General features: G+C 49.3%; 1 protein-coding gene across 1 annotated transcript in view; it reads left to right on the plus strand.

Annotated features, from left to right (window-relative positions):
* EPHX4 (epoxide hydrolase 4) overlaps positions 1 to 24,667 on the plus strand; it is a 109,337-nt gene that overhangs the window by 30,680 nt on the left and 53,990 nt on the right. Inside the window, exons 3-4 of the mRNA XM_075322322.1 lie at positions 6,549 to 6,706; positions 19,128 to 19,256. Coding sequence (XP_075178437.1) covers positions 6,549 to 6,706; positions 19,128 to 19,256 — 287 coding nt within the window. The remainder of the gene's footprint in view (positions 1 to 6,548; positions 6,707 to 19,127; positions 19,257 to 24,667) is intronic.

Here is a 24,667-nt window from a genome sequence, read left to right on the forward strand (position 1 = left end):
CCAGAACGACAGGAGTGACGTCATGCTGGCCTATCACCGAGCAAGGCGTCACAAGCACATGACCAGCGACCAATCGGCATAGAAGGTGTCAGAGACATGTGACCTCGTGTCAGTGATGATGTCACCCGCACATGTGCAATGGCTCCAAGATAGGACTTAGTCTCCAGCGCTCGCATATGTGCAGTAGCAAGAAATCTGGACTTAGTCTCCAGCGCTCGCACATGTGCAGTAGCAAGAAATCTGGACTTAGTCTCCAGCGCTCGCACATGTGCAGTAGCAAGAAATCTGGACATAGTCTCCAGTGCTCGCAGCAACCGTAACAGAGCCCTAATAGGACAACCATCAAGGTGTATGTACATCTACAGTACATCTGAATGAATTATTTATGAATCCGACAAATCATGCTTTATCAGATTCTGGATGAAGTCTGGGCAAAGAGGCTTTAACGGATTTTTCCATTAAATAGATTTATCACCTACACTGCTATATTTATCGGATGGGTGCCAAACACTGGGACCACCACTAATCTCGAAAACAGTTGCTTTATTTCTTTTGTATGGGACTGAAGGAAATGCTTGGCCAGCAGGATGTCCTTCCTTTTGACCTCCAATTTGATAACTTTTAGTGCATGCTCATTGAAAGTTTTAGCTTTACTGCATATCGTTGCAAGAGACCATAATCAGCCTGAACCTCCTATTCTAGCTCCTCCCTCCGGACTTTGGATGTCAATAGTAGCTGAAAAAAATTGTGATTTCTAGTCTGTTGCAATGGAGCAAGAATTAAAGGGAAACTGCCATGTGGAAAAAAAATCACTATGAACCTGCAGATATGTGTATGTGGTTAATTTACAGGTTAATAGAGTTCTGACTCCATGCGGGTGCCACACAGAGCCACGCTGCCAGGAGGAAATTATCTTTATTCTTCCCGGCAGCTTCCGGCTTTCAGTCATAGGGGTGCAGGTGACGCACCTTCAGTCACTACTTAGTGCATAGTGAGTGGTAGCTTTGTTTTTTTTTTTACTATAGCTATACTATACTATGATTGGTATTCTGTGCTCAAAACCATAAAATTCATAAATTATAGTGTTTTATACATGGATTACTATGGTCAAATGCAAAGTGTTATGAAGACAGCGATGCCTTTACCTCCAAATTCCCCAATGATCTTAAGAGGCACAGATTCTACCAAGCACTGGTATCACGGGGATGTGGTTGCCATCCTCTCTTATGATGAGAACTGCATTCCCAGGACAGGAAACAGTTGTTTGTAAATAAGTATCTGTGAGGATAGCATTAGTGATTCATGAATAAATGGGTAATTAGCAGGTTTCTCTTCAAATATGATCAATACTTTACATCATTCATAATGAGTTAATGATTTACAAATTATTAACAATTAAAATTTTTGCAATTTTTTAAAAATATTTATATTTGAGTTCTCTTGAAAAGTTACATTGGTTGAGTTTTGAAAACTGATATCCCCATGAATCCCACCTGTAATCATATTTACCAACTCTACTAGAACATTCAAGAGAAAACTTTGGTAATTAAAGAGAGATCCTAAGTTATGGTATTGATACTAGGATATGCTATAATTTTATGATAAGTGGGAAACCTAAATCAGGGGTCCCAATCAATGAGAATGAAAGAGACACGCTGTTAGCTTAGTTCCCTTTAAAGTAGTTACTTTTTAAAGGGAGTGTGTGATGAGAAGATGAATTTTGCTGATTTTTTTTGTGAAATGTACTTTTTAAACAAAGTTTTAGATGTTTGTATTTTTCATATTACAATTTATACGAGATTAAAAAAGAGAGAAATTACACTGTGTGCAGAATTATTAGGCAAATGAGTATTTTGATCACATGATACTTTTTATACATGTTGTCCTACTCCAAGCTGTATAGACTTGAGAGCCAACTACCAATTAAGTAAATCAGGTGATGTATATCTCTGTAATGAGAAGGGGTGGGGTGTAATTGTGCCGCCCCCCGCGACAGCCGACGGGCTGCTCGGACCCGGATCCACAGTGGCTCGAGGGGTCTCCGGATCCGAGGCGGGGTCGCGCGGCTACCTCGGAAATAAAAAAAGGGGGAATTTTTTTGCCACTTACGTGGTAATGTGAGAGACCACCGCTGCTGTTGGGGAGCCCGGTGACGATGTTGAAGCAGCAGGATGTTTAACCCCTCCGTGGGTAGGGGGTTTGGTGTCCCGGGGCCCGGTGATGGATGGAGTGGGGAACCCGTCGGGCGTGAAGGGATATCTGGTACTCACACAGTCCAAAGTCACTGACACTGACACCAGGTAAACCAAACTCTTGAATGCCCTGTTCCTCTTAGCTGAGCACGCTGGGTCCGTACCCCTTTGGTGTTGCTGGTTGGTCTGAAGCCTTGTCCCTTGGCACTGTGTGTAACTTGGTGGATCCCTTTCGCCTAAGACTACTCGGGTCCCGCTCACCTGTGTGGCTAGCCAAGTGAGCCTGCTCTCAGGGTTCACGCTTGGGATTTTCTGTACAGTTTTGGGAAGTCCTATCCCCCTCGTTGCGCTAGTACCCCGATTCTGGAGCGGGTGGGGAATGGTTCCTGAAGACTCCGTTCCCGTTGGGTGAATTACTGGGCTGCGTGAAGCTTCTTCCCGCCTAGGGTCCGCGTACCCTGTCATGCCCTGGCCCCTGCTCGGTTGTAGCACAAGGAAGCCGGCCTGCTCTCTGTAGCAGCACCGTACCCCCTGTCACTACCCCCTGCAACCAGGGTTTCAGCTCCTTCTGGCCAGGCCAACATCTGGCACCTGGGACGGGTACAGGAGCCCAGCTCCACAGTGTGACCTGTCCTGTCACCGCTGTCTCACTGCTCAACTACTACTCAACTACTGAAAACTCTGCCCTCCCTCTTCCATCCCTCCATCTGGGTGGCCCTATTCCCCTCAGGCTGCCCAATGGAAATGAAAAGTCATCGTGAAAGGAGCCGGGGGATACCTGTGATATCATCTATTGTAAATGATGGATCCTATGTTGTCTTCTGTATGTGGAGTTATCACCTTTCATTCTAACCCTGACTGCAATGATAATGATCTGTATGACGGAATTTGTGACGCACATCCGGCCGCTTTAGCGATGTCGTTGCGTGTGACACCCATGAGCGATTTTGAATCGTCGCAAAAACGTTTAAAATCGCTCATCGGTGACATGCCCTCCTCTTCCCAATTATCGTTGCAGCTGCAGTAACGATGTTGTTTGTCGTTCCTGCGGCAGAACACATCGCTATGTGTGATGCCGCTGGAACGACAAACATCTCCTTACCTGCGTCCACCGGCAATGAGGAAGGAAGGAGGTGGGCGGCATGTTCTGGCCGCTCATCTCCTCCCCTCCTTTTCTATTGGGCGGCGGTTCAGTGATGCTGCTGTGACGTAGCTGTGACGCTGAACGAACCGCCCCCTTAGAAAGGAGGCAGATCGCTGGTCACCGCGATGTCCCTCCACAGGTATGTGCGTATGACGCTGCCGTAGCGATAATGTTTGCTACGGAAGCGAACACCACATATCGTTACGACAGGGGCGAGTGCTATCGCGTAGCATGTAAAGCGGCCCTTAGTAGATAGTTTGATTTTTTATAGACAGTGATATGGAAAATTGTAAGAATATAATAATTACTATAATAAATGTTTTAAAATTACATTTCACACACACACACACACACACACACACACACACACACTGACCTGTTGAACCACAGAGATCAGGCACCTCTTCTTTGAGAGCCATTTTTCCCCAGTAACCATCGCCTTATGTCTCTGTCTTATCTTTGAGCTTGTGTTATCTTTCCATCGTCTATTCTTATAAATGTATTGCTTATTTTAATATACCGCCACAGAATCATGCTTCTATTGTTTGAAATTGTATCAATAATGGATTTTGGTCCCGCATGGTTTAAGCAAAGAAACCTTGTAATATGCTAAGATGTTAAACCTGTGTAGCTTAAATAAACCTTTAGTTGGACAAAAAAAATAAATTTCACATAAAAATAATAATTTAAAACATGTTATTACTTTTATGGATGAACAGAGCGCTACCGTTCAAGGAAAAACGGTGAATGGGATGAAGCCATACACCAGAATTTGAGTCCCTTTCATCTGCAGGCTCAGTGGGAGTCCTGGAGGTGGAGCACTGTCACGCTCGTGCAAGGAAATACATGACACAAGGCACAACACAGAGATTGCAACGGGGATGGAAAGGCAGAGGAAGGCCCTAATGATAAAGAGCAAGGAACAGGTCACCTACTGACACTAAACTGTGTCTAAACCCCTAACATCCCGATACGAGTCCTTCCCCATCACGATCCTAGTCCCTAACTGTCCCTTCACTCACACTGAATAGTGCCAAGGCCAGGGAGTACACTAGATTACAGTAATAAGACACAGGGGAAGGAAGACAGACAGGGGGACATGGACAAAAAAGATATACATCAATTATTGCAGCCAAACACCAGGGCTCTAAGAGACTCAACTTCAGCAACTTCAAGAGACTTGCTTCTTCCACTGTGGTCAGTTCAGAATCATGAGATTCTATAACCGGCATGAGGTGATGGAACATGTGACTATTTAAAGGGAAGTGGTCACAAACCAGCTTCACCTGAGATTGAACAAACATGGAACTACCAGCAAGGAATTAATCCTTTACCCTTAGGGGTGCTTTGCACGCTGCGACATCGCTACTGCGATATTGTCGGGATCAAATCGAAAGTGACGCACATCCGGCGCCGGTAACGACGTTGCAACGTGTAAAGCCTAGATGCGCCGATAAAGGATCGCAACAGCGTCGAAAATCGGTGATCTGTGTAGCGTCGGTCATTTTCATAATGTCGCACCAATAGGAGATACGATGTTGTTCCTCGTTCCTGCGGCAGAACACATCGCTGTATGTGAAGCCGCAGGAGCGAGGAACGTCTCCTTACCTGCCTCCACCGGCTATGCGGAAGGAAGGAGGTGGGCGGGATGTTTACGTCCCGCTCATCTCCGCCCCTCCGCTTCTATTGGCCGCCGGCCGTGTGAGTAAGTGCATGTGAAGCTGCTGTAGCGATAATGTTTGCTACGGCAGCTATCACAAGATATCGCATGTGCGACGGGGCGGGTACTATCGCGCTCGGCATCGCTAGTCGATGCTAGCAATGTCGCAACGTGCAAAGTACACCTTAGATTGATAGTTAGGTTGAAAAAAATCTAGGTCCATCTAGTTCAACCTTCCTCCCATTAATTATACATTTTTGTCACTAAATCATGTATAACCGACAATGTTGTGTGTACTGAGGTACTGAGGAAATGGTCCAGCCCTGTTAAAAGTTGTAATAGTGTCTGCCATTACTACCTTTTGTGGTAGGGCATTTCACAGTCTGACTGCTCTAACTGTAAAGAACCCTTTCCTATTTAGCTGCTGGAATCGCCTTTCTCCCACTCTCAGTGAGTGCCCCCTGGTCCTTAGTATTGTCTTTGGAAGGAATAAGTCATGTGCCAGTCCTTTATATTGACCACACATATATATTTATACATATAAATGAGATCACTAAAAGAAAGCAAATACGTTTAAAACCCGTAGCCTCACAAGGCAATGGGAGAATTAAGGCCCTGTTACACGAAATGACGTATCTAACGATATATCGCCGGGGTCACAGATTCCGTGACGCACATCCGGCATCGTTAGCGACGTCGTTGCGTGTGACACCAACGAACGCCCGTTAACGATGGAAAATACTCACCATATCGTCCATCGCTGACACGTCGTTCATTTTCAAAAAATCGTTGATTGTTGAAGATGCAGGTTGTTCGTCGTTCCTGCGGCAGCACACATCGCTACATGTGACACCCCGGGAACGACGAACTACAGCTTACTTGCGGCCGCCGGCAATGAGGAAGTAAGGTGGTGGGTGGGATGTTACGGCCGCTCATCTCCGCCCCTCCGCTTCTATTGGGTGGCCGCTTAGTGACGCCGCACGAACCGCCCCCTTAGAAAGGAGGCGGTTTGCCGGACACAGCGATGTCGCTCGGCAGGTAAGTCCGTGTGATGGCTCCTAACGATATTGTGCGCCATGGGCAGCGATTTGCCCGTGACGCACAAACGACGGGGGCGGGTACGCTCGCTAGCGATATCGCTGCGTGTAAAGCCCCCTATAGATCCCAAAATTGGTACACATCTCCCAAGGAAGGGAGACCCTTGTGACAAGCACTCACTCATCATAAAGTAATGGTACATGGCATATCCAAGCAGTATGCCATTACTTTGTATAATAGGAACGACTCTTTAAACAGCTTTGCCACTCAATAACAAATACCTAATACCAGTAACATGAATGGGGCTGGCTAAATTGTTTAATCTCTTTTGGAGAAATGGTGACTGGTACACATGAAAATCATGATAATCTGCAGGGGTTGCTACATCCAGAATATTGACGATTAAACAAAGGCACAATGAACTGGTCTGAATAAGGATTTATAGTGTAATAGGAAAACTTTTAATCATTGCCTTTATCATTCAAGTTATTTCTGTCTCCTCTTCTAATCATAGGTATTCATGGCGTCACCAGTTACGAGAATTTAAGCGTGAATATCGGGTGGTAGCTCTTGATTTACGAGGATACGGAGAAACAGATGCACCTTCCAGTAAAGATAACTACAAATTAGACTATATCATTGTGGATGTCAAAGAAATTTTGGACTCTTTAGGTAAGAAAAATACAGAATGACAAATATAGGCGCTGTATATGTCGCGGGCGGAGGAGGGGACGCTGCGCTCTCTCACTGCTCGGGTCCGGCTGCCGCTGCTGCTGCGGCCTCTGCTGCTCGGTGGCTCGAGCGATGGGCCGGATCCCGGGGACTCGAGCGGAGCTCCTCGCCCGTGATTGAAAAGGGGATTGGTTTTGGGGATTTATTGTCCGTGACGCCACCCACGGTTGTGGTGATTGTGTGGACACCACCGCTGCTCTGTATGGGGATCCCGGGAGCGGTGACAGGGAGCAGCAGAGTTGTTAGTTCTCCCCTCCGTGGGTAGGGGTTGGTTGTCCCGGGGCCCAGTGATGGGGTGGAGGATGAGGGATGGCAGGCCAGGTGCGGGGCCTGGTGAGGTGCAGGGTCGCGGGGGCAGCGTTGTGCCGTACGGCACGGTGGTACTCACTCAGCCTGAGACGTTGACACAGTTCTCGGTAAAACACACGGCTGGAAAGACGGTTCCCACGGACGGCTGCTGTTGCTTTTCCCCGGTAGTTAACGGTGACTGTCTCTTTCCCTGCACCTTGTGAAATGTTGGTAGCGATAGATTCCCACCGGTAACCCGCTCCCCGACTTGGATATGGGCCAGAGGAGCCCCTCTTTGCCCGCAGGCGCTGGCCCTGAGAAACTGGTGCCTTGGCGGTGGCGGTGTCTCTCTCATACGGTTGGACTGTTGCCTTTAATCGGGACTTAGTTGTTTGGAGACCCGGGGGTCCCCTTCACTGACGGATTTGGCAAATTCACGGCGACTCCTAGCCTTGCCGGGATCCGAAAGGCCCCTGCCAATGGTGCTGGCTTCTCTTTGTATACCGGTCCGGTACCGCCGTGCCACCACCCGTCCACGGTCCTTTCGGCAACCTCCGATCAGCCTCCACTGCAGACGGTCACCGCCGTCTGCTAACCTTGCTGTCTCAGTCCGGGGCACACACCCGGACCAACTTCAGGCTTCCAAACTGTCACTTTTTCTCTTTCCACTTCAACTCCTCTCACTTGCTCCTCTACCACTCTTCTCCTAAACTCATCTCTAACTGTTCTGCCTGGTTTTCCCGCCTCCAGGACTGTGAACTCCTCGGTGGGCGGAGCCAACCGCCTGGCCCACCCCCTGGTGTGGACATCAGCCCCTGGAGGAAGGCAATAAGGATTTCAGGTTTAGCTTAGGTGTATCTAACCGGGGTGTAGGGTGTGGTGATGTCATTACCTGTGACCCCTGGCTTGCCCAGGGCGTCACATTCCCCCTTAGCAAAATGCAGACCGTCCGCAGGCTGCCCGTCCAACACCGGTTTTATTTTTCTGAAAAAGATAAAAACATACATACAAGTAGAAGAACATCATCCCACAATGGGAGGCACTTTTCTTAAACGTTGCAAACGGTTTTAACGGTTACGACTTCCGCTTTCACCCACCCAAGTAACCTGGCCCTGATGCTGCCCCTAAGAAACAGGCAGCACCCCTTGACCCCAGTCCTGCACCAAGTTACCCGAGCGGGATCTGTCCTTTCCAGGGGACCCACGTCTATGGGGAGCCCCTGGAACCTCCAGAGGGTAGCCACCGGTTCCGGTGGTGGCTGGGCCCCAGCCTGCTCCACTGCGGGCCCTCCATCCAATCTGCCTCTCCGGAGGCGGCAACAGTGGAAGCTGCAACAAAACATTATTTATTTACATTCCACAAGTTTGTGGTTGCCCTGCAAGTTCACGGGCTTTTCCGTAAGGAGTCCCTTACGCAACTTTTCAATCGGTCCCCACGGGGACAACGGTGCCGGCAACGGCCGGTTCAATCACGGTTGCAGACAATCAGGTGAACTTCGGTTGATCACTCATTTTCAAAAACTTTCAAAAACTTTTCAAAACTTCAAAACACACATATTCTTTCGGTGGTCCCAACGGGGACTGTGCAACGGTGCTCCACTGCCCTACTCCGAGTCCTCGGCATCACTTTGGGGAAGGGGCGCGGTGCTCACACGGGCCTCCTGGCTGCCCCTCAGCTTCGCATCCAGCGCAAACCACCCCCTCTCCCCACAGTGCCAGGTGTATTGAACCAAGTCGCCCGGCATCAGGTTACGACCGGGGTGCTCTTCTGGCAGGTGAGCATTAACATCCCGCCGGGCTATAAACACTTCGGCCTCCAGGCCCGGTTCATAGATGAATCCATAGCCCCGGCGGACATCAAACCACCTCACCTGCCCCTCATACAGCGGGCCCCGGACACGGAAGGTCGCTTGTCTCAGGCTTTCCTTCTCCTGTATCGTACGGGCCACCATCTCCGCCTTCCTTCTTTCCCTCTCCTCGATTTTCAGGCCCAACGTACGGCTCCCTGTCCCAGTACGGCGCTGCTGCGAGCTCCGGCGCACGGGTCGGGCCCCGCGAGACCTGTTGGACATTGCCCACTGCTGGTGATCTGGGCGGCAGGTCCCGCGGTGACTTGGCCTTGGACGCCGCCTTGCAGCGGCAACCCGGCGCAACCTCAGCCGAGGTGTGGGGGATGGGCGCAGGGGTTTTCCTCTGCTGGGCCTTCGGCACGGAGCGGGCTATCGGCTCCGGCCTCCGGTTCGGGCTTCGGGGCTTTCCACGGCAGCACCTCCGGTCAGCTACGGGCTCCGGCTACAGGTCGGTCCGCCTGGGCGGACATGCTGGGTATCGCTACCGGTTGCGGTGGTAGCGGGCCTAGTAGCGGGGTCACGGCTTCCGGGACGGGTGGCGAAGGAGGTAGCAGGGTGAGAGGGTTTAGACCGGGTCCCGCAGCCGCGATGACCGGCCCTTGAAGGGCATCGGGGCGTGGGTCACTCACCCTCCCTTCCGCAGCTTCCTCCTCGCGTCTCCGCACGGTCGCTATGACATCCGCCATGTCGGTCTCCCACTCCTCCATGAGGAGCTGCATTTTGACCTGCAGCCTCTGGTAGGGCTGCCCGGTCCGGATCTCCACCCACGCCGCGGTTCCAGGCGCGGGGGCTACGGTGCTTCGGGACGGCATCCACATGTTGCTGGCGGCCTCTCCCAGGAACAAGATGGCTGCAGAGTCCTGGCGTCCCTGCATTTATAGCCGCGGCTACATGCGACCAGTCGCCATTTCGTCCCCCTTAGCCTCTTTCCAGCTCCTCCTCTATCGGGGCGGGATTTTGGCCTTCGCGCCTCCACTACTCGAGGAGACGCTCGAGCGGGAACTTTTCGCGCCAAAGATGGCGGCTTCTGAAATTTTCTGGCCGGACACCTCCGGCGGTAACAAGGCGCACCTCTACCAGACGGCAGAGCGGTAAGATCCTGTTCGTGATGCCAAGTTGTCGCGGGCGGAGGAGGGGACGCTGCGCTCTCCCACTGCTCGGGTCCGGTTGCCGCTGCTGCGGCCTCTGCTGCTCGGTGGCTCGAGCGATGGGCTGGATCCCGGGGACTCGAGCGGCGCTCCTCACCCGTGAGTGAAAAGGGGATTGGTTTTGGGGATTTATTGTCCGTGACGCCACCCACGGTTGTGGTGATTGTGTGGACACCACCGCTGCTCTGTATGGGCATCCCGGGAGTGGTGACAGGGAGCAGAAGAGTTGTTAGTTCTCCCCTCCGTGGGTAGGGGTTGGTTGTCCCGGGGCCCAGTGATGGGGTGGAGGATGAGGGATGGCAGGCCAGGTGCGGGGCCTGATGAGGTGCAGGGTCGCAGGGGCAGCGCTGTGCCGTACGGCACGGTGGTACTCACTCAGCCTGAGACGTTGACACAGTTCTCGGTAAAACACACGGCTGGAAAGACGGTTCCCACGGACAGCTGCTGTTGCTTTTCCCCGGTAGTTAACGGTGACTGTCTCTTTCCCTGCACCTTGTGAAATGTTGGTAGCGATGGATTCCCACCGGTAACCCGCTCCCCGACTTGGATATGGGCCAGAGGAGCCCCTCTTTGCCCGCAGGCGCTGGCCCTGAGAAACTGGTGCCTTGGCGGTGGCGGTGTCTCTCTCATACGGTTGGACTGTTGCCTTCAATCGGGACTTAGTTGTTTGGAGACCCGGGGGTCCCCTTCACTGACAGATTTAGCAAATTCACGGCGACTCCTAGCCTTGCCGCGATCCGAAAGGCCCCTGCCAATGGTGCTGGCTTCACTTTGTATACCGGTCCGGTACCGCCGGGCCACCACCCGTCCACGGTCCTTTCGGCAACCTCCGATCAGCCTCCACTGAAGACGGTCACCGCCGTCTGCTAACCTTGCTGTCTCAGTCCGGGGTACACACCCGGACCAACTTCAGGCTTCCAAACTGTCACTTTTTCTCTTTCCACTTCAACTCCTCTCACTTGCTCCTCTACCACTCTCCTCCTAAACTCATCTCTAACTGTTCTGCCTGGTTTTCCCGCCTCCAGGACTGTGAACTCCTCGGTGGGTGGAGCCAACCGCCTGGCCCAACCCCCTGGTGTGGACATCAGCCCCTGGAGGAAGGCAACAAGGATTTCAGGTTTAGCTTAGGTGTACCTAACCGGGGTGTAGGGTGTGGTGATGTCATTACCTGTGACCCCTGGCTTGCCCAGGGCGTCACATATATATTATTCCAATTACATTCACAGAACAGATTATTTTCTGATTGGCATTTACCACTGATTGATTACACCGTCCTCATGCCCTGATTAGGACCATACTGTTTGCAGGGCATAAACCCAGATCTGCTACATATACTTTTTTCGATGAACACCATAAAAGTGGAACTTTTAGTTTCAATGGAATTCAGCCCTAAGAATTATCATCATGTTATGCTAAAAAGATAAGATATATTCTTAGACAAGAATGCAGAAAATGATTTCAGTATAATAAAGTCAGTGACATTTCAGAGGGAATGGTTTCTTGGAAGCAAACATACATCAATATGCTGAATTTTTTACAGCTGGCAAACTCTGTTTCCTATAATATCCTCCTTGGAAGTCACTGGGCCATAATCCTGAGAATAGAAGTCATGATGGTTGATGTTCACATCATAACTGACCTGGAACGTTCGCCAGATATTGCTCTCGGAGGTCACTTATTGTAATAGACGGTGCTCATAGCTAAATAGGAAAGTAAATGACATAAATTACCTCTCAGCTGCAGTGATTTTCATTTCACCATGTGCCAGGTTTCCGAGCTCCTTCTTATTGGAAAAGGCACAGTTACTTTGTTATACAATATAATAGAAGTCTATGTTGTTGCAAACATGTTTATAAAACTTCTAGAATCTTCAATAATCAAAAGATTTATCCCCCTCCTATACAAATTGGGTGGTCTGACGTTCATCTAATGTGTATAGGCACCCTAAAGGATATGGACACCTTTGGGACATATTTTTTTCTTATATGTGGACTTTTGTGGCAATTTTTTTTCCCATTACTTTTGGGGAAAAAATAATTTGTTGGAAAAGGGTTTCAGTAAAGAATTTTAAAGGAAATCTGTCAGTTGATTTTCTAGTACAATACTAATGTTATCTTTAAATAGGATTTAAAGAGACCTTTCAGGATCAGTAACTTTTATTGCTCTATATTATTCTGTTATCTTGTTGTAAGCTCCAAATAATTCAGTGTGATATAGTAACTAGTCAAGCATATGTAAATACAACAAACTGCATATGCCCTGCTCTCCCCTCCCACCTTTCAGTGTTGGCATCAGTGATAGTAAATGTGAACTGAATATCCACTGCTTCCCCCCATACTCCCTCCCACCTCTCAGCTCTGATAGTGAAAGCACTGAGAGGTGGAAGGGGGGAGCAGTTAATATATAAATTTTATTTACATACATACTTTACTAGGGTGCAAGAGACATTGAATTTCTTACAGCAGGATACAAGGATAAGGGAGAGCTATAAAAGTTACTGATCCTGAAAGGGCTCCTTAAGCCCTATTTAAAGATAGCATTAGTAATGTACTATAAAATCACCTGACAGATTCCCTTTAATATGTTTGGCTTCTACAGTCTCAGTGCTGGCATCAGTGATAGTAAATGTGAACTGAATTTGCACTTTTGCTGTACTTCCTCCCACCTCTCATCAGTGATAGTAAATACACTGAGAGGTGGGAAGGAGGGAGCAGTGAATATGTAAATTTTATTTACATACACTTTACTTGGTGCATGAGACATTTAATTTTTTCAGCAGGATAACAGGATAAGGTAGAGCTATAAAAGTTACTGATCCTGAAAGGTCTCATTAAGCCCTATTTAAAGATAACATTATATAGTACTACAAAATCACCTGACAGATTCTTTTTAGTGTGTTTGGCTTCAACAGTCTCAAAGTGAGTTCACACTGATTCCGTCAATGAGCTTATTGTGATAGCAATGAATGTAGGTTTTATCTTTTATCTCCTGTATGCCTCTAAAATTATTTATGACCACATCAGAGTTGAATTTTGATGTGGTCCAGCATTAGCTTAGATAGTAGTTCAGAGTAGAGATAAGAACTACAAGTCTGCTGTCTGAGTGAGCTCACTGATGGACCCACAGTTAACTCCTTCAACAGTCTGCTATTTTCTGTGATACATAGAGGCTGTAGAAAACAAATGGTTTAACATTTTTAAATAGGCTTTTGATGTTGAAGACCACAAACCCTTTAAAATACTTAAAAAAACAGAGCGAGTACTCACTCTCCCCGGTTCAGCTCTGGCTCCCCAAAGCTGCTCTGGTCCCTGTGTTTTGAGTGCAGCGGTATGTTTATATTATGTTTAGTGTACATTGACACTGAAGCCAGTCACTGAGCTCAGCAGGTAGAGTGAGGTAGACGGCATAAGCCACTAGTGGTCTCATGCGCTGTCAACATGTCAGCGCCACAGCCAAAACATCAAAAAAAACGGAGCAGTGGCAGGAAGCTGACACTAGACCCGTGGAGGGCAATACCCGCTGTTTGTGGTGTTAGGTATTTTAAACCATTTGGGGTCCAATTTCTTGAAAGTGGAAACCCCCTTTAATGAAACACTAATGCAAGAATTATTTTTAAACCAAAACATAACAATCTAAATAAAAATATGGCCCTGAAGGTGAACATGACTCTTAACGTACAGTTTAAACTTCCACAAATCTGCACAGGACTAGCCCAAATCAGTGGGGCTCGTCCTCAGGTTTTCCTTGCAGAATACACAGAATTTGTTGTATGCTGTGCATTTTATTTTACAGCGGTGCCAAAATTCTCTGCTGTGATTTTCCATTGCTTTTAATGGGTTTAGAAAAATCTTATTCACATATAAAAGATGCAGATTGTCCTCGGGTTTTACACCTAATTCAGTGCGAAATCTATGCAGAAATCTAAAGCTGGGTTCACACTAAGCGACAGCGACAACGACGTCGCTGTTACGTCACCATTTTCGGTGACGTAACAGCGACCTTGTAAGTTGCTGTTATGATCGCTGCTTAGCTGTCAAACACAGCGACGCAGCAGCGATCATAACGTCGCTGTGCTACATGTGCAGAGAGCAGGGAGCCGCGCTTAGCGCTGGCTCCTTGCTCTCCTAGGTACAGTACACATCGGGTTAATTAACCCGATGTGTGCTGCAGCTACATGCCACAGTGCAGAGAGCAGGGAGCCGCGCGCGCTGCTTAGCGCTGGCTCCTTGCTCTCCTTGCTACAGTATACATCGGGTTAATTACCCGATGTGTACTGCAGCCACATGTGCACAGAGCAGGAGCCGGCACTGGCAGCAAGAGCGGAGGCTGGTAACGAAGGTAAATATCGGGTAACCAGGGAAAGGTCTTCCCTTGGTTACCCGATGTTTACGCTGGTTACAGCTTACCGCAGCTGCCAGACGCCGGCTCCTGCTCCCTCTGCTCGCTTCATTTCGTCGCTCCCTCGCTGTCACACACAGCGATGTGTGTTTCACAGCGGGAGAGTGACGACCAAAAAATGAAGCTGGACATTCAGCAACGACCGGCGACCTCACAGCAGGGGCCAGGTCGTTGCTGGATGTCACACACAGCGACAGCGACGGGACGTCGCTGCAACGTCACAGAAAATGGTGACGTAGCAGCGACGTCGTTGTCGTTGTCGCTGTGTGTGACACCAGCTTAAGTCAAATCTGACAGACGTGAACCCCCTTCTATTGCTTGTATCCGCCTATTTCCATGGTCTTTTGACGCCCCTGGACTAGTCAGGTAGTCACAGGGTACTGCACACTCTTTATCTCCCAGTGCAGGACTCAAATCCCCCATGGTTCTGGGTTCCCAACTTGCAGCACTGCCTCCATCAGCATCCACAAATCCCAATCACACCTCGCACCACAATCTGTCAGGCACACCAGTGGGCTGCTAAGCTGTAATTGGGCTGCCCACCTAGGGGTCAGGGAGGTGGGAAGTGACAGGAGAGTTGGCTCCAGGGGAGCAAAGTGTGTGGAAGCTGGGAGTTGGAGCTCCCAGAGGAAAACGCAGATTGGGTTGCAGACGTTGGTCTGGACCCAGAGGAGTCGGAGATCCAGTTGCGGGAGATTGGGACTGGGTGCTGGCTTAGTTGAGGAGGGCAGTCGGCAGCTGCAGTCCAAGCAAAGAGGCCCACTGAAATCCCAAGCATGAGCTCCTGAGATCAAGCTCCTCTGCTACCAATAGTAGAGAGCGGGGCCCTGACAGCTCCAAGCTTACGGGCCACCTGAACACTTTCAAATTCTGTGCACGGAGGCAGGTTATAGACCACCAGGCAGTGCTGCAGGGAGCAGAACCCGGACAAGCTCCCCCAAGAGGTCAGCGGCACCCAGAGGCTTGGTTTACTACATTGTCAGTGTCTGCTTTCCTTCTGAGTGAGTACCCGATTAACCCCTGCTACCAGTGACCCTGCGCTCCCCCTGCGATCCATCCCACCATTCGGAGTCCCGGGGCCTTTCCCTACCCGTGGAGTGTAACGTCATCCGGCTGCCCCACTCCATCACCCCGGGTACTCTCAACGGCACCGGTGGTACTCCCTATTACCACACACCACGGATGGCGTCACAAATTATCTAACTCCCCTGTAAATAACCCCCCATCACGTTTCGGAGTGACCCCGAGCCCCCAGGTCCGGAGACCCTTGAGCCACGAGTAGCAACACCTGGATCCGAGCGGTTCCACCGCTGCTAGGGGGGGACTCGTCCGGAACAGTCATATTGTCTGACTTGGTTAACTGGGCTAGTTGTTGCCTTTTTCTGATTTAGTTAAGGCTCTATAAGAGATTAGGCCAAAAAATGGATAAAATGCATAATATGGATTAAGCTTCCAAAAATAAGATTAATTTATGATAAAAGTACAAGCATACATTTATTGAACCTTCAGCAGTGTTACAAATTATGGGGTTCAGTCCCCTTCCTCAGACATATAGTGATAATGACTTCTTTTTTTCAAGTTTATGGCCACATTGACCATTACCTCTGTCTCACATCAGAGGAGACCGCGTCACAATCAAGAAAATGCAATACTTCGGTTCCTCCGGTCACAAAAGAAAACTGATACCAGATGCATAAATAAAAATAAATACCACCAACCATGTAAAGAAGCAAAAAAGCAGCCATGAAGATATTTAATTTGTGCAAATATGTGATAACTGACTCAGAAACAAATCTTCTTTTACCCTATGGGCAAGATAGATGGAATTGAACTGTTTCTGGCTAAAGGGCGCTTTACACGCTACAATATCGTTAATGTTTTATCGTCGGGATCACGTCGTTAGTGATGCACATCTGGCGTCATTAACGGTATTGTGTAACACTTACCAGCGACCTTTAGCGACCTCAAAAATGGTGAAAATCGTTCACCATGGAGAGGTCGTCTCAAACTCAAAAATCGGTAAGGGTTGTTTATCCATGTTGTTTATCGCTCATGCGGCACCACACATCGCTATGTGTGATACCGCAGGAGCGAGGACCGTCTCCTTACCTGCCGCCGGCCCCCATGCGGAAGGAAGAGGTGGGCGGGATGTTACGTCCTGCTCATCTCCGCCCCTCCGCTTTGATTGGCTGGCTGCTTAGTGACGTTGCGGTGATGTCGCTGTGATGCCGAACGTCCCTCCCCCTTGAAGGAGGGATTGTTCGGCAGTCACAGCGACGACGACGACCAGGTAAGTACGTGTGACGCTGCCGTAGCGATAATGTTCGCTACGGCAGCGATCACAAACAATTGCATGCGCGACGGGAGCGGGTACTTACACGCTTGATATCGCTAGAAATTGCTAGCGATATCGCTACCGTGTAAAGCCCCCTTAAGTGTCTTGCTGCCTATCAGAAAAGTCATTACCTCAATATATTTGAAGGCATTGAACCATGTAAAGAGTAACATTTTTGACATCTTAATCTTATTTTCGTTTGCGCAGTCCATAGTTAGTGACCCATTTTATCCATTTGTGGTCTAATAACTTTTTAGTTCACTGGGTTAGGCCCACTTCACACGACAGTAATTCCGATACATATGACGCTGTTTTCATATGTACTGGACACGGTCATATGCTGACCCATTAAAATCAATGGGTCTGCACGCACCTCAGTGTTTTCACAAGGACCGTGTGTCTGTATGGAGCACATGTGTGTCAGTGTGTTTCGCACGGAAACAAGTCATTTTTTTCTCCGTCGGCACTGATGTAACACGGACCACACACTGATGTGATCCGTGTGACACGTACTGGAAAAAAACATGTGTCTTTGAAATAAAATTATTTTCTATACTCATCCGTCTCCAGCGCTGCTACCTTTGGTGCTGCTGTCACTTGCTTCCATGCCCGCTCATTATGTTCATGAATATTCACTGCACCGCGGACCCGGAAACAGCAGTGTCGGAGACATCAATTCAGCAACACGGACAACAGCACTGGAGACAGGTGAGTAAAAAGTTCCTGCTTTCCGTGTGCTATCACAGATAGTACACGGAGAACACACGTGTGCCAAAATCACGGCACACAAATGGGCCATATGTGGTGCCCCTGAGGCTTCAGTCGCCACAGAGTATTGCACCTTATTTTGGGTGTGATATTCACCTAAGGTAAGGAGGGGGTTAATCACCCGTGTTCCACATTCACACTTTACCTAAAGCTTAAGAGCCTCTCTCTGGGAGCTGTGCTAGGGTAGGCAGGGGGTTGGGTATTACGAAGCATGGAAATTCCCGGTCACTAGGACAACCACCTGGGGGTAGAAGAGGAGCATCACACACACAATCACTAGTCAGTCTACCCAGGACATCAGTTCTGGGACACGACACCACTTCCTTCTATCTTCATAGGGCCTGGGGCTGGGGGTACTACCGCTCAGCCCAGGTGCCTCACAGCTACAAGGACCACTCTGACAAGGGACTTTCTTCTTCTTTCCAACACCAGTGACTTCTCTTAACTTGCCAGGGGTCGTATTACCTGGGTGAATGGCACAGCACAACGAGTGAGTAAACAACCTGGAACCGCAACCATAGACTCTGTCTCTTGATTCCCGGCATCGCCGCTCGGTGCTTCGGCGCCCGCCATTACTACTCCCCTTATCATTCTCCCTGGGGCCCGCTCCACCTGTGGGGAGCGATACCACCCATTGCTGTTTCTACCATCTTCCCCGAAGTACAGCGACAGCAGCGCCGGCCCATTCCCTGGCCGCATACCACCAGTGGCGTCACTACAAACACCTCACCACTACCCCCATCATCCTATCCCCAAGCCATCTTCTGTACGCCTCGGCGCAACGGAGCTGAGCTAGGCCGCCCGTGACAAGCAACAGTTGACGGCCCGGCAACAAGTAGGTTAACGGCCTGCCCCGTGGGGCGCTACACATACACACCTTCAACACGGACAGTGAAAAATTTCAGTGTTATAATGAATGTGTGAAAAAGGCCTTAAGTACAGTAAAATGAGCTGTCTGCATACTGTTATCTTTTATCAGCCAATTCTTACATGAGATGATGTGTGAGAAAAGAACCTCATTTTCATACATAGCTAGATTGGGAATAGTTGATCATGTTTGGTCAACCTTTGATTTTGGCATTCCTAAATGAAGATTTTAATAATTGTGACCTGTTTCCAAAATACTCTAGTGTTTGCAATGAAACGTAGGTTAAAAGAAGTGAATGGTTTTCAAAACATTGCATGAAGCCCAGAATTGTAACCTTAAAACTACAGCTGAGCAGGAAAAAAGAGAAATATCTTGGAAAATGGAAACACAAACCAAACTTTTTTTTGTACAAAGTTCACAATTGTTTTTAATCAACTGAAATAGTAAAGAAAACTATTACAAAGTTTGGTATCACCATAATGGTAGTGACTTGGAGAATCAAGCTGCAGGGTCCATTATACTGCACAGTGAAAGACAAAAAAATGGAATCCAAAATACATTGGCCCTTATACGGCTATTTCTACAGGAAAAAAACGTTATGTCTCTTGGGAAAAAGGGAGGAAAATCTAAATTGCAAAAATGAAATTTAGAATTTAAAGGTTAATAATTAAAATGTTATTGATTTTTTTTAATCTGTTCTTTTATAGGTTACACCAAATGTGTGCTTATAGGCCATGACTGGGGTGGGATGATTGCTTGGTTAGTAGCTATATGCTATCCGGAGATGGTCACCAAACTCATCGTTTTGAGTTTTCCCCATCCAACTGTATTTACAGGTGAGTTGGATAAAACACAGAGATGTGTGTTTTTATATAGGCTGTGTTACATAATTCTTTACCAGATTAGTCTTCTTCTTTATCACTAATGACTGTCATTGAAGGGAACCTGACAGCTGATACATATAGCACAATCCACGGCCTGCAAGTGTGCATCATACACAGGCTGCACAATTTCAGCCATATATGATTAACGCTGCGGCTGCGAGCTGTACGGGAGAGTAGACAAATAGGCGGATTTCTGGTGGCCTCTCCCACTGTTCTGGAGTGACAGGTCTCTCCCTGCGTGCAGCATTTCAGAGTCAGATATACCTGGCTAAAATCATACAACCAGTGTCACAATTATAAGCTGTCAGGTTACCTTTAAGGCTATGTGCGCACGCTGTGGATTTACGGCGGATTTGCCATGGATTTGCTGCAGAAAATGTGTCTAACATTTCTGCAGTCATTCCGCAGCAAAACCTATGGGTATAAAAAAATGCTGTGCGCACACTGCATTTTCTTATACCTGCGGATTTACTAGCGGAATTTCCACTGTGGAATTAATGTGCATGTCACTTCTTTTCTGCAGGTAGTCTTTGCCATAGATAATAATAAAAAAACGCAGGGACCAACCCACGGAAAAAACGCGGCAAAACCGTGGCAAAAACGCAGGTGCGGTTTTACCACGTTTTTTGCTGCAGGTGCGGTATTCTGCCAGAGGGTGTGGATTTTTCTTAAGAAAAGTCCTTTTTCTAGTGCGCATATAGCCTAAAACGGTGTTAATGCACCCAAATAATCCAAATTTGTTAAAAAAATAAAATAAAATACACATTCCGACTTTCATTACATAATGGAATTAAATGAATGATGAGCCAGCGTGCTTGGTACTCGATCGAGCATTGGGGTGTTCAGGTACTCACGGTGCTCAGCCAAGTATCGTGAGGTGCTCAGATGTGTCTTTCATGAAACATCGAACACAAAGCACAGGCTCGTTTCACTCCATGATATGAGCAGGCGCCCCAAAGAGAGCCACTTGCAGTCTCTAAATGGGGGTAAAAACAACTTTTTTGGATGTAGTGTGTCCAAAAAAAACCCCAAATCCTCCCTCCCTCAATGTCTATAGGTTGCTGTATGTGTGCGGAGAGCAGAACTGCCCAATCATTGACTTCCATTATACTCGTTACTTGAGTTGAGCCTCTCTGAGCGTCGGACCTGTTCGACTCGAGTAAGGATCAGCCGAGCTTTGTAGTGTTCATTCATCGTTTCGAGTATCGAGCATCGAGCATTGTACTAATCACCCATCCTTAAATTTAGTATATCCCATTTATTTCCCATATGCCAAGAGCACATGTTCATTGGGTTAGAAAATGAAAATATATTTTAATACAATGTGGATTTTAGGTCATTATGTTGTTGTTGTGTTTTTTGTTTGTTTGTATTGTTTATTTGATAATATTTTATTATCATAGTTGTAGTTTTTTCCCGAATGTTTATTTTTCTGCATAAAATAGAAATAAAGTCTTTAGCCCTTAAACACCAGTTTTAACCAGTCCATAGGGTAGCTAGTATATGTTTGATCTTTGGGGATTCTACCACTAAGACTCCCAATGATCAGAAGAATGGGGGTCTCTTGCCCCCTTTGAATGAAGCAATAAATGTAAGTGCACTATGACTCCATCACTCCTGAGCACAGAACTTGGTTATTTCCATCAGTCTCATTGAATTGAGAGGCAGTGCACAGGAATGCCCAAGGGAACATAAGACCTCTGTTCTCATGATTTGTGGGGATCCCTCGGGTGGAATCCACCACAATTGTGCATTTATGGCTGAGGCTACACGGGGTTATGTGCGAGTACTCGCATGACACTCAGCTCACGCTCGCAGCACAGCGGGAGCCAAGTGTCATGCAAGGGTCATGCGACTGTGGTCCGATCGTGCAATCAAACCACAGCTGCAGAGGGGAAGGCCGACGCTGCGGAGGGGAGCGGCAGTTGCCAGCTATTGTGATTCTTGTACTGCTCTCGCATTACACCGGTGTAACGTGAGTGGAGTGCGATGTTTCTTTCGCCCCTTAGATTTGAATGGGTGCGAGTGAAACAGGATCGCATTACACCCGCACCATGCTGTGACTGTTTTCTGGGTCCGATTAGGGCTCAGAAAATAATCACTCATGGGAGCTGCCCCATAGAGTAATATTGGTCCGAGTGGAATGCGCTTTTTTATCGCATTCCATTAGCACCTGTTACGTCCGGGTGGTGGAAACACTGGACCATACACCGGTTTCCCCTGAGGAGGCAGCCAGGCCGGTCACCCCGCCACAGGGTCTTGATGCACGGCAGCCGAAGCACTATTGGTAGCCAGACAGTCCGTAGGGGAGCTGGAAAAGTGGATGTTGCTGAGCACACGGAGTTCTGGACGGTAGTCTGGGTGACGAGGCTCAGGGTCCAAGGCCGGGTTGAAGGGTCAGGCGGGATCCGGAACCTGCTGAGCGATGGAACGGGTCACCCAACGGAGCCAGGGACTGGAGACTGGCGGAGCTGCAGAGGTGGTGGAACATCCGCCGGAGTCACCGTCAGGGTACTGGAATGGACGTGGTTCAGAGCGGCTGGCGTGGCAGGACAGGCTCTGCGAGACAGACAGGGTTAATACAGGCCAAAGCAATACGGGGACCTGAACTCCTAGCTTACTAAACACGTAGAACAGGCCCCGCCCACCAGGAAAGAGAATCCTAATATACCCTGTACCTGTCTATGCAATTTCCTGTTTCAAGGTGCTGGCCCTTTAAGAAAGGGTCAATGACCGCGCGCGCGCCCTAATGCGCATGCGCAAGGCCCGTGTGCCAGAAGCCAGTCCAGGGAGCGGTGCAGAGGAAGCAGGGGTGCCCGGCAGGGTATCCCACGTCGCTGAGGAGCGCCGGGAGCGGGAAGCTGGACGCATGGAGGGCGCAGGCGAGGAAGAGGAGGCCGGGACCGGAGTGGTGAGTCGGGGACGCCGCCGGGAAGCGGGGAGCGGGCCACGGGGACCGGAGAGCAGGGCACGGGGACCGGGAAGCGTGACAGTACCCCCTCCCCCACGCCCCCCTCCCCGCAACCAGACAGGAAAGCACGAATCAGAGGAGTGCCAACGTTCTCCCGGGGCTCCCAGGACCTATCCTCGGGACCATAACCCGCCCAGTCCACCAGGAAGTATTGCCGACCTCGTACGGTCTTCATGGCCATGATATCCCTTACCGCATAGATGTCATCGTCAGCGACAGGAGGAGAAGCAGGACTGGCAGCAGCGGAGAAGGGACCAAGGACGACAGGCTTGAGCAAGGAGACATGGAAGGAGTTGGGTATCCGCATCGTGGCCGGGAGCTGCAGCTTGTAGGAGACTGCATTGATCTTGCTGATGACTTTAAACGGCCCGATGTAACGAGGACCCAACTTGTACGATGGTAACTTCAATCGGACATATCTGGATGCAAGCCAGACCAGATCCCCTGGGGAGAAACACGGGGGATCCAGGCACCTCTTGCCCGCATGTCTCTTCATCCGCAAAGAAGCACGTTCTAGGGAAGACTTGACAAAGTTCCATATAGCTGAGAAGTCCCGAACCAGAGCATCTGCTGCGGGGACATCGGAAGCCAAGGATACTGGCAACGGGACAGAAGGCTGAAGTCCGTAAACGACCTGGAAGGGAGAGCTGGAGGTGGACTCGCTGATGTGTTGGTTGTGGGAGAATTCAGCCCAAGGTAGGAGCGTGGACCAATCGTCATGATGGATGTTGACGTAGTGGCGCAGGAAGGCAGTCAGGATCTGATTGACCCGTTCCACTTGGCCATTCGACTGAGGATGGTAGGCCGAAGAAAAGTCCAAGGTCACTCCCAGATGTTTGCAGAGAGCCCTCCAGAAGCGCGAGGTAAACTGAGTTCCTCTGTCGGACACAATGTGTGCGGGAAAGCCATGCAATCGGAATATGTGTTGTATGAAGGAGTCAGCTAGCTCCTGGGCAGAGGGCAGCCCGGCCATGGGAACGAAGTGAGCCATCTTTGAGAAACGGTCCACCACAACCCATATGACCGTGTATCCGGAGGATGAGGGTAAGTCCGTAATGAAGTCCATTGCAATATGTTGCCATGGAACGGAAGGAATGGGCAGAGGCAGAAGACGTCCATATGGTAGGTGCTTGGGTGTCTTGTTCCGGGCACAGGATGGACAGGCTGAGACGAAGGTTGCGACGTCTTTACGGAGGGACGGCCACCAGTAGTGACGGACAATCGTACTCCAAGTCTTCTTCTGACCAGCATGGCCGGCGATCTTCGAGGCATGGCCCCATTGCAGGACTCTCTTTCTGTCAGTATCTGAGACATAGGTTTTGCCAGGGGGTATCTGAGTCAGAGCGACAGGAGCCACCGGAATGACTTTACTGGGGTTGATGATGGGCTGGAACGTCTCCTCCTCCAACTCCATGGGCACGAAGGACCTGGACAAAGCGTCTGCCCGCACGTTCTTATCCGCAGGCCGAAAATGGAGTTGGAAATCAAATCGAGCAAAAAACAAGGACCAGCGGGCTTGTCGCGGGTTCAGTCTTTGGGCTGACCGCAGGTACTCCAGATTCTTGTGGTCCATGTATATGTTCACAGGGTATACTGCTCCTTCCAGGAGGTAGCGCCATTCCTCCAAGGCCAGCTTAATGGCCAGTAGCTCCCGATCCCCGATGGTGTAGTTGCGTTCGGGTGCCGAGAAGCTCTTGGAGAAGAATCCGCAAGTGACCATCTTTCCGGAGGAGGAGTTCTGCAGCAACACTGCCCCGGCTCCTGAGGAGGAGGCATCCACCTCTAAGGTGAACTGTCGGTTCAATTCAGGGCGATGGAGAACCGGGGAAGAAGCAAACGCCTGTTTCAAGGAGCAGAACGCGGCATCGGCCGCCGGTGGCCAGTCCTTAGGATTAGCTCCCTTCTTAGTCAAGGCAGAGAGAGGCGCAGTCAGGGCAGAGAAGTGCGGGATAAATTGACGATAATAGTTTGCAAAGCCAAGGAAGCGTTGGATAGCCTTCAGTCCGGAAGGAGGAGGCCAGTTGAGGATGGCAGACACTTTCTTTGGGTCCATCTGCAGGCCTGTGTCCGAGATTACATAACCCAGGAAGGGAAGGGACGACTTTTCAAAGACGCACTTCTCGTACTTGGCGTACAGACGGTTCTCCCAAAGCCTCTGGAGAACTAGCTGCACGTTCTCTCTGTGGGTCTGTAGGTCCGGAGAGAAGACCAGGATGTCATCCAGATATACCACGACACAGACATAGAGGAGATCTCTGAACACGTCGTTCATCAATTCTTGGAAGACTGCCGGAGCATTACACAGGCCAAAGGGCATGACACAATACTCGTAGTGCCCATCCCGAGTGTTGAACGCGGTCTTCCATTCGTCTCCAGAGCGAATGCGAACCAG

The sequence above is a fragment of the Anomaloglossus baeobatrachus genome, chromosome 8 (assembly GCF_048569485.1).
Source record: "Anomaloglossus baeobatrachus isolate aAnoBae1 chromosome 8, aAnoBae1.hap1, whole genome shotgun sequence".
NCBI lineage: Eukaryota > Metazoa > Chordata > Amphibia > Anura > Aromobatidae > Anomaloglossus > Anomaloglossus baeobatrachus.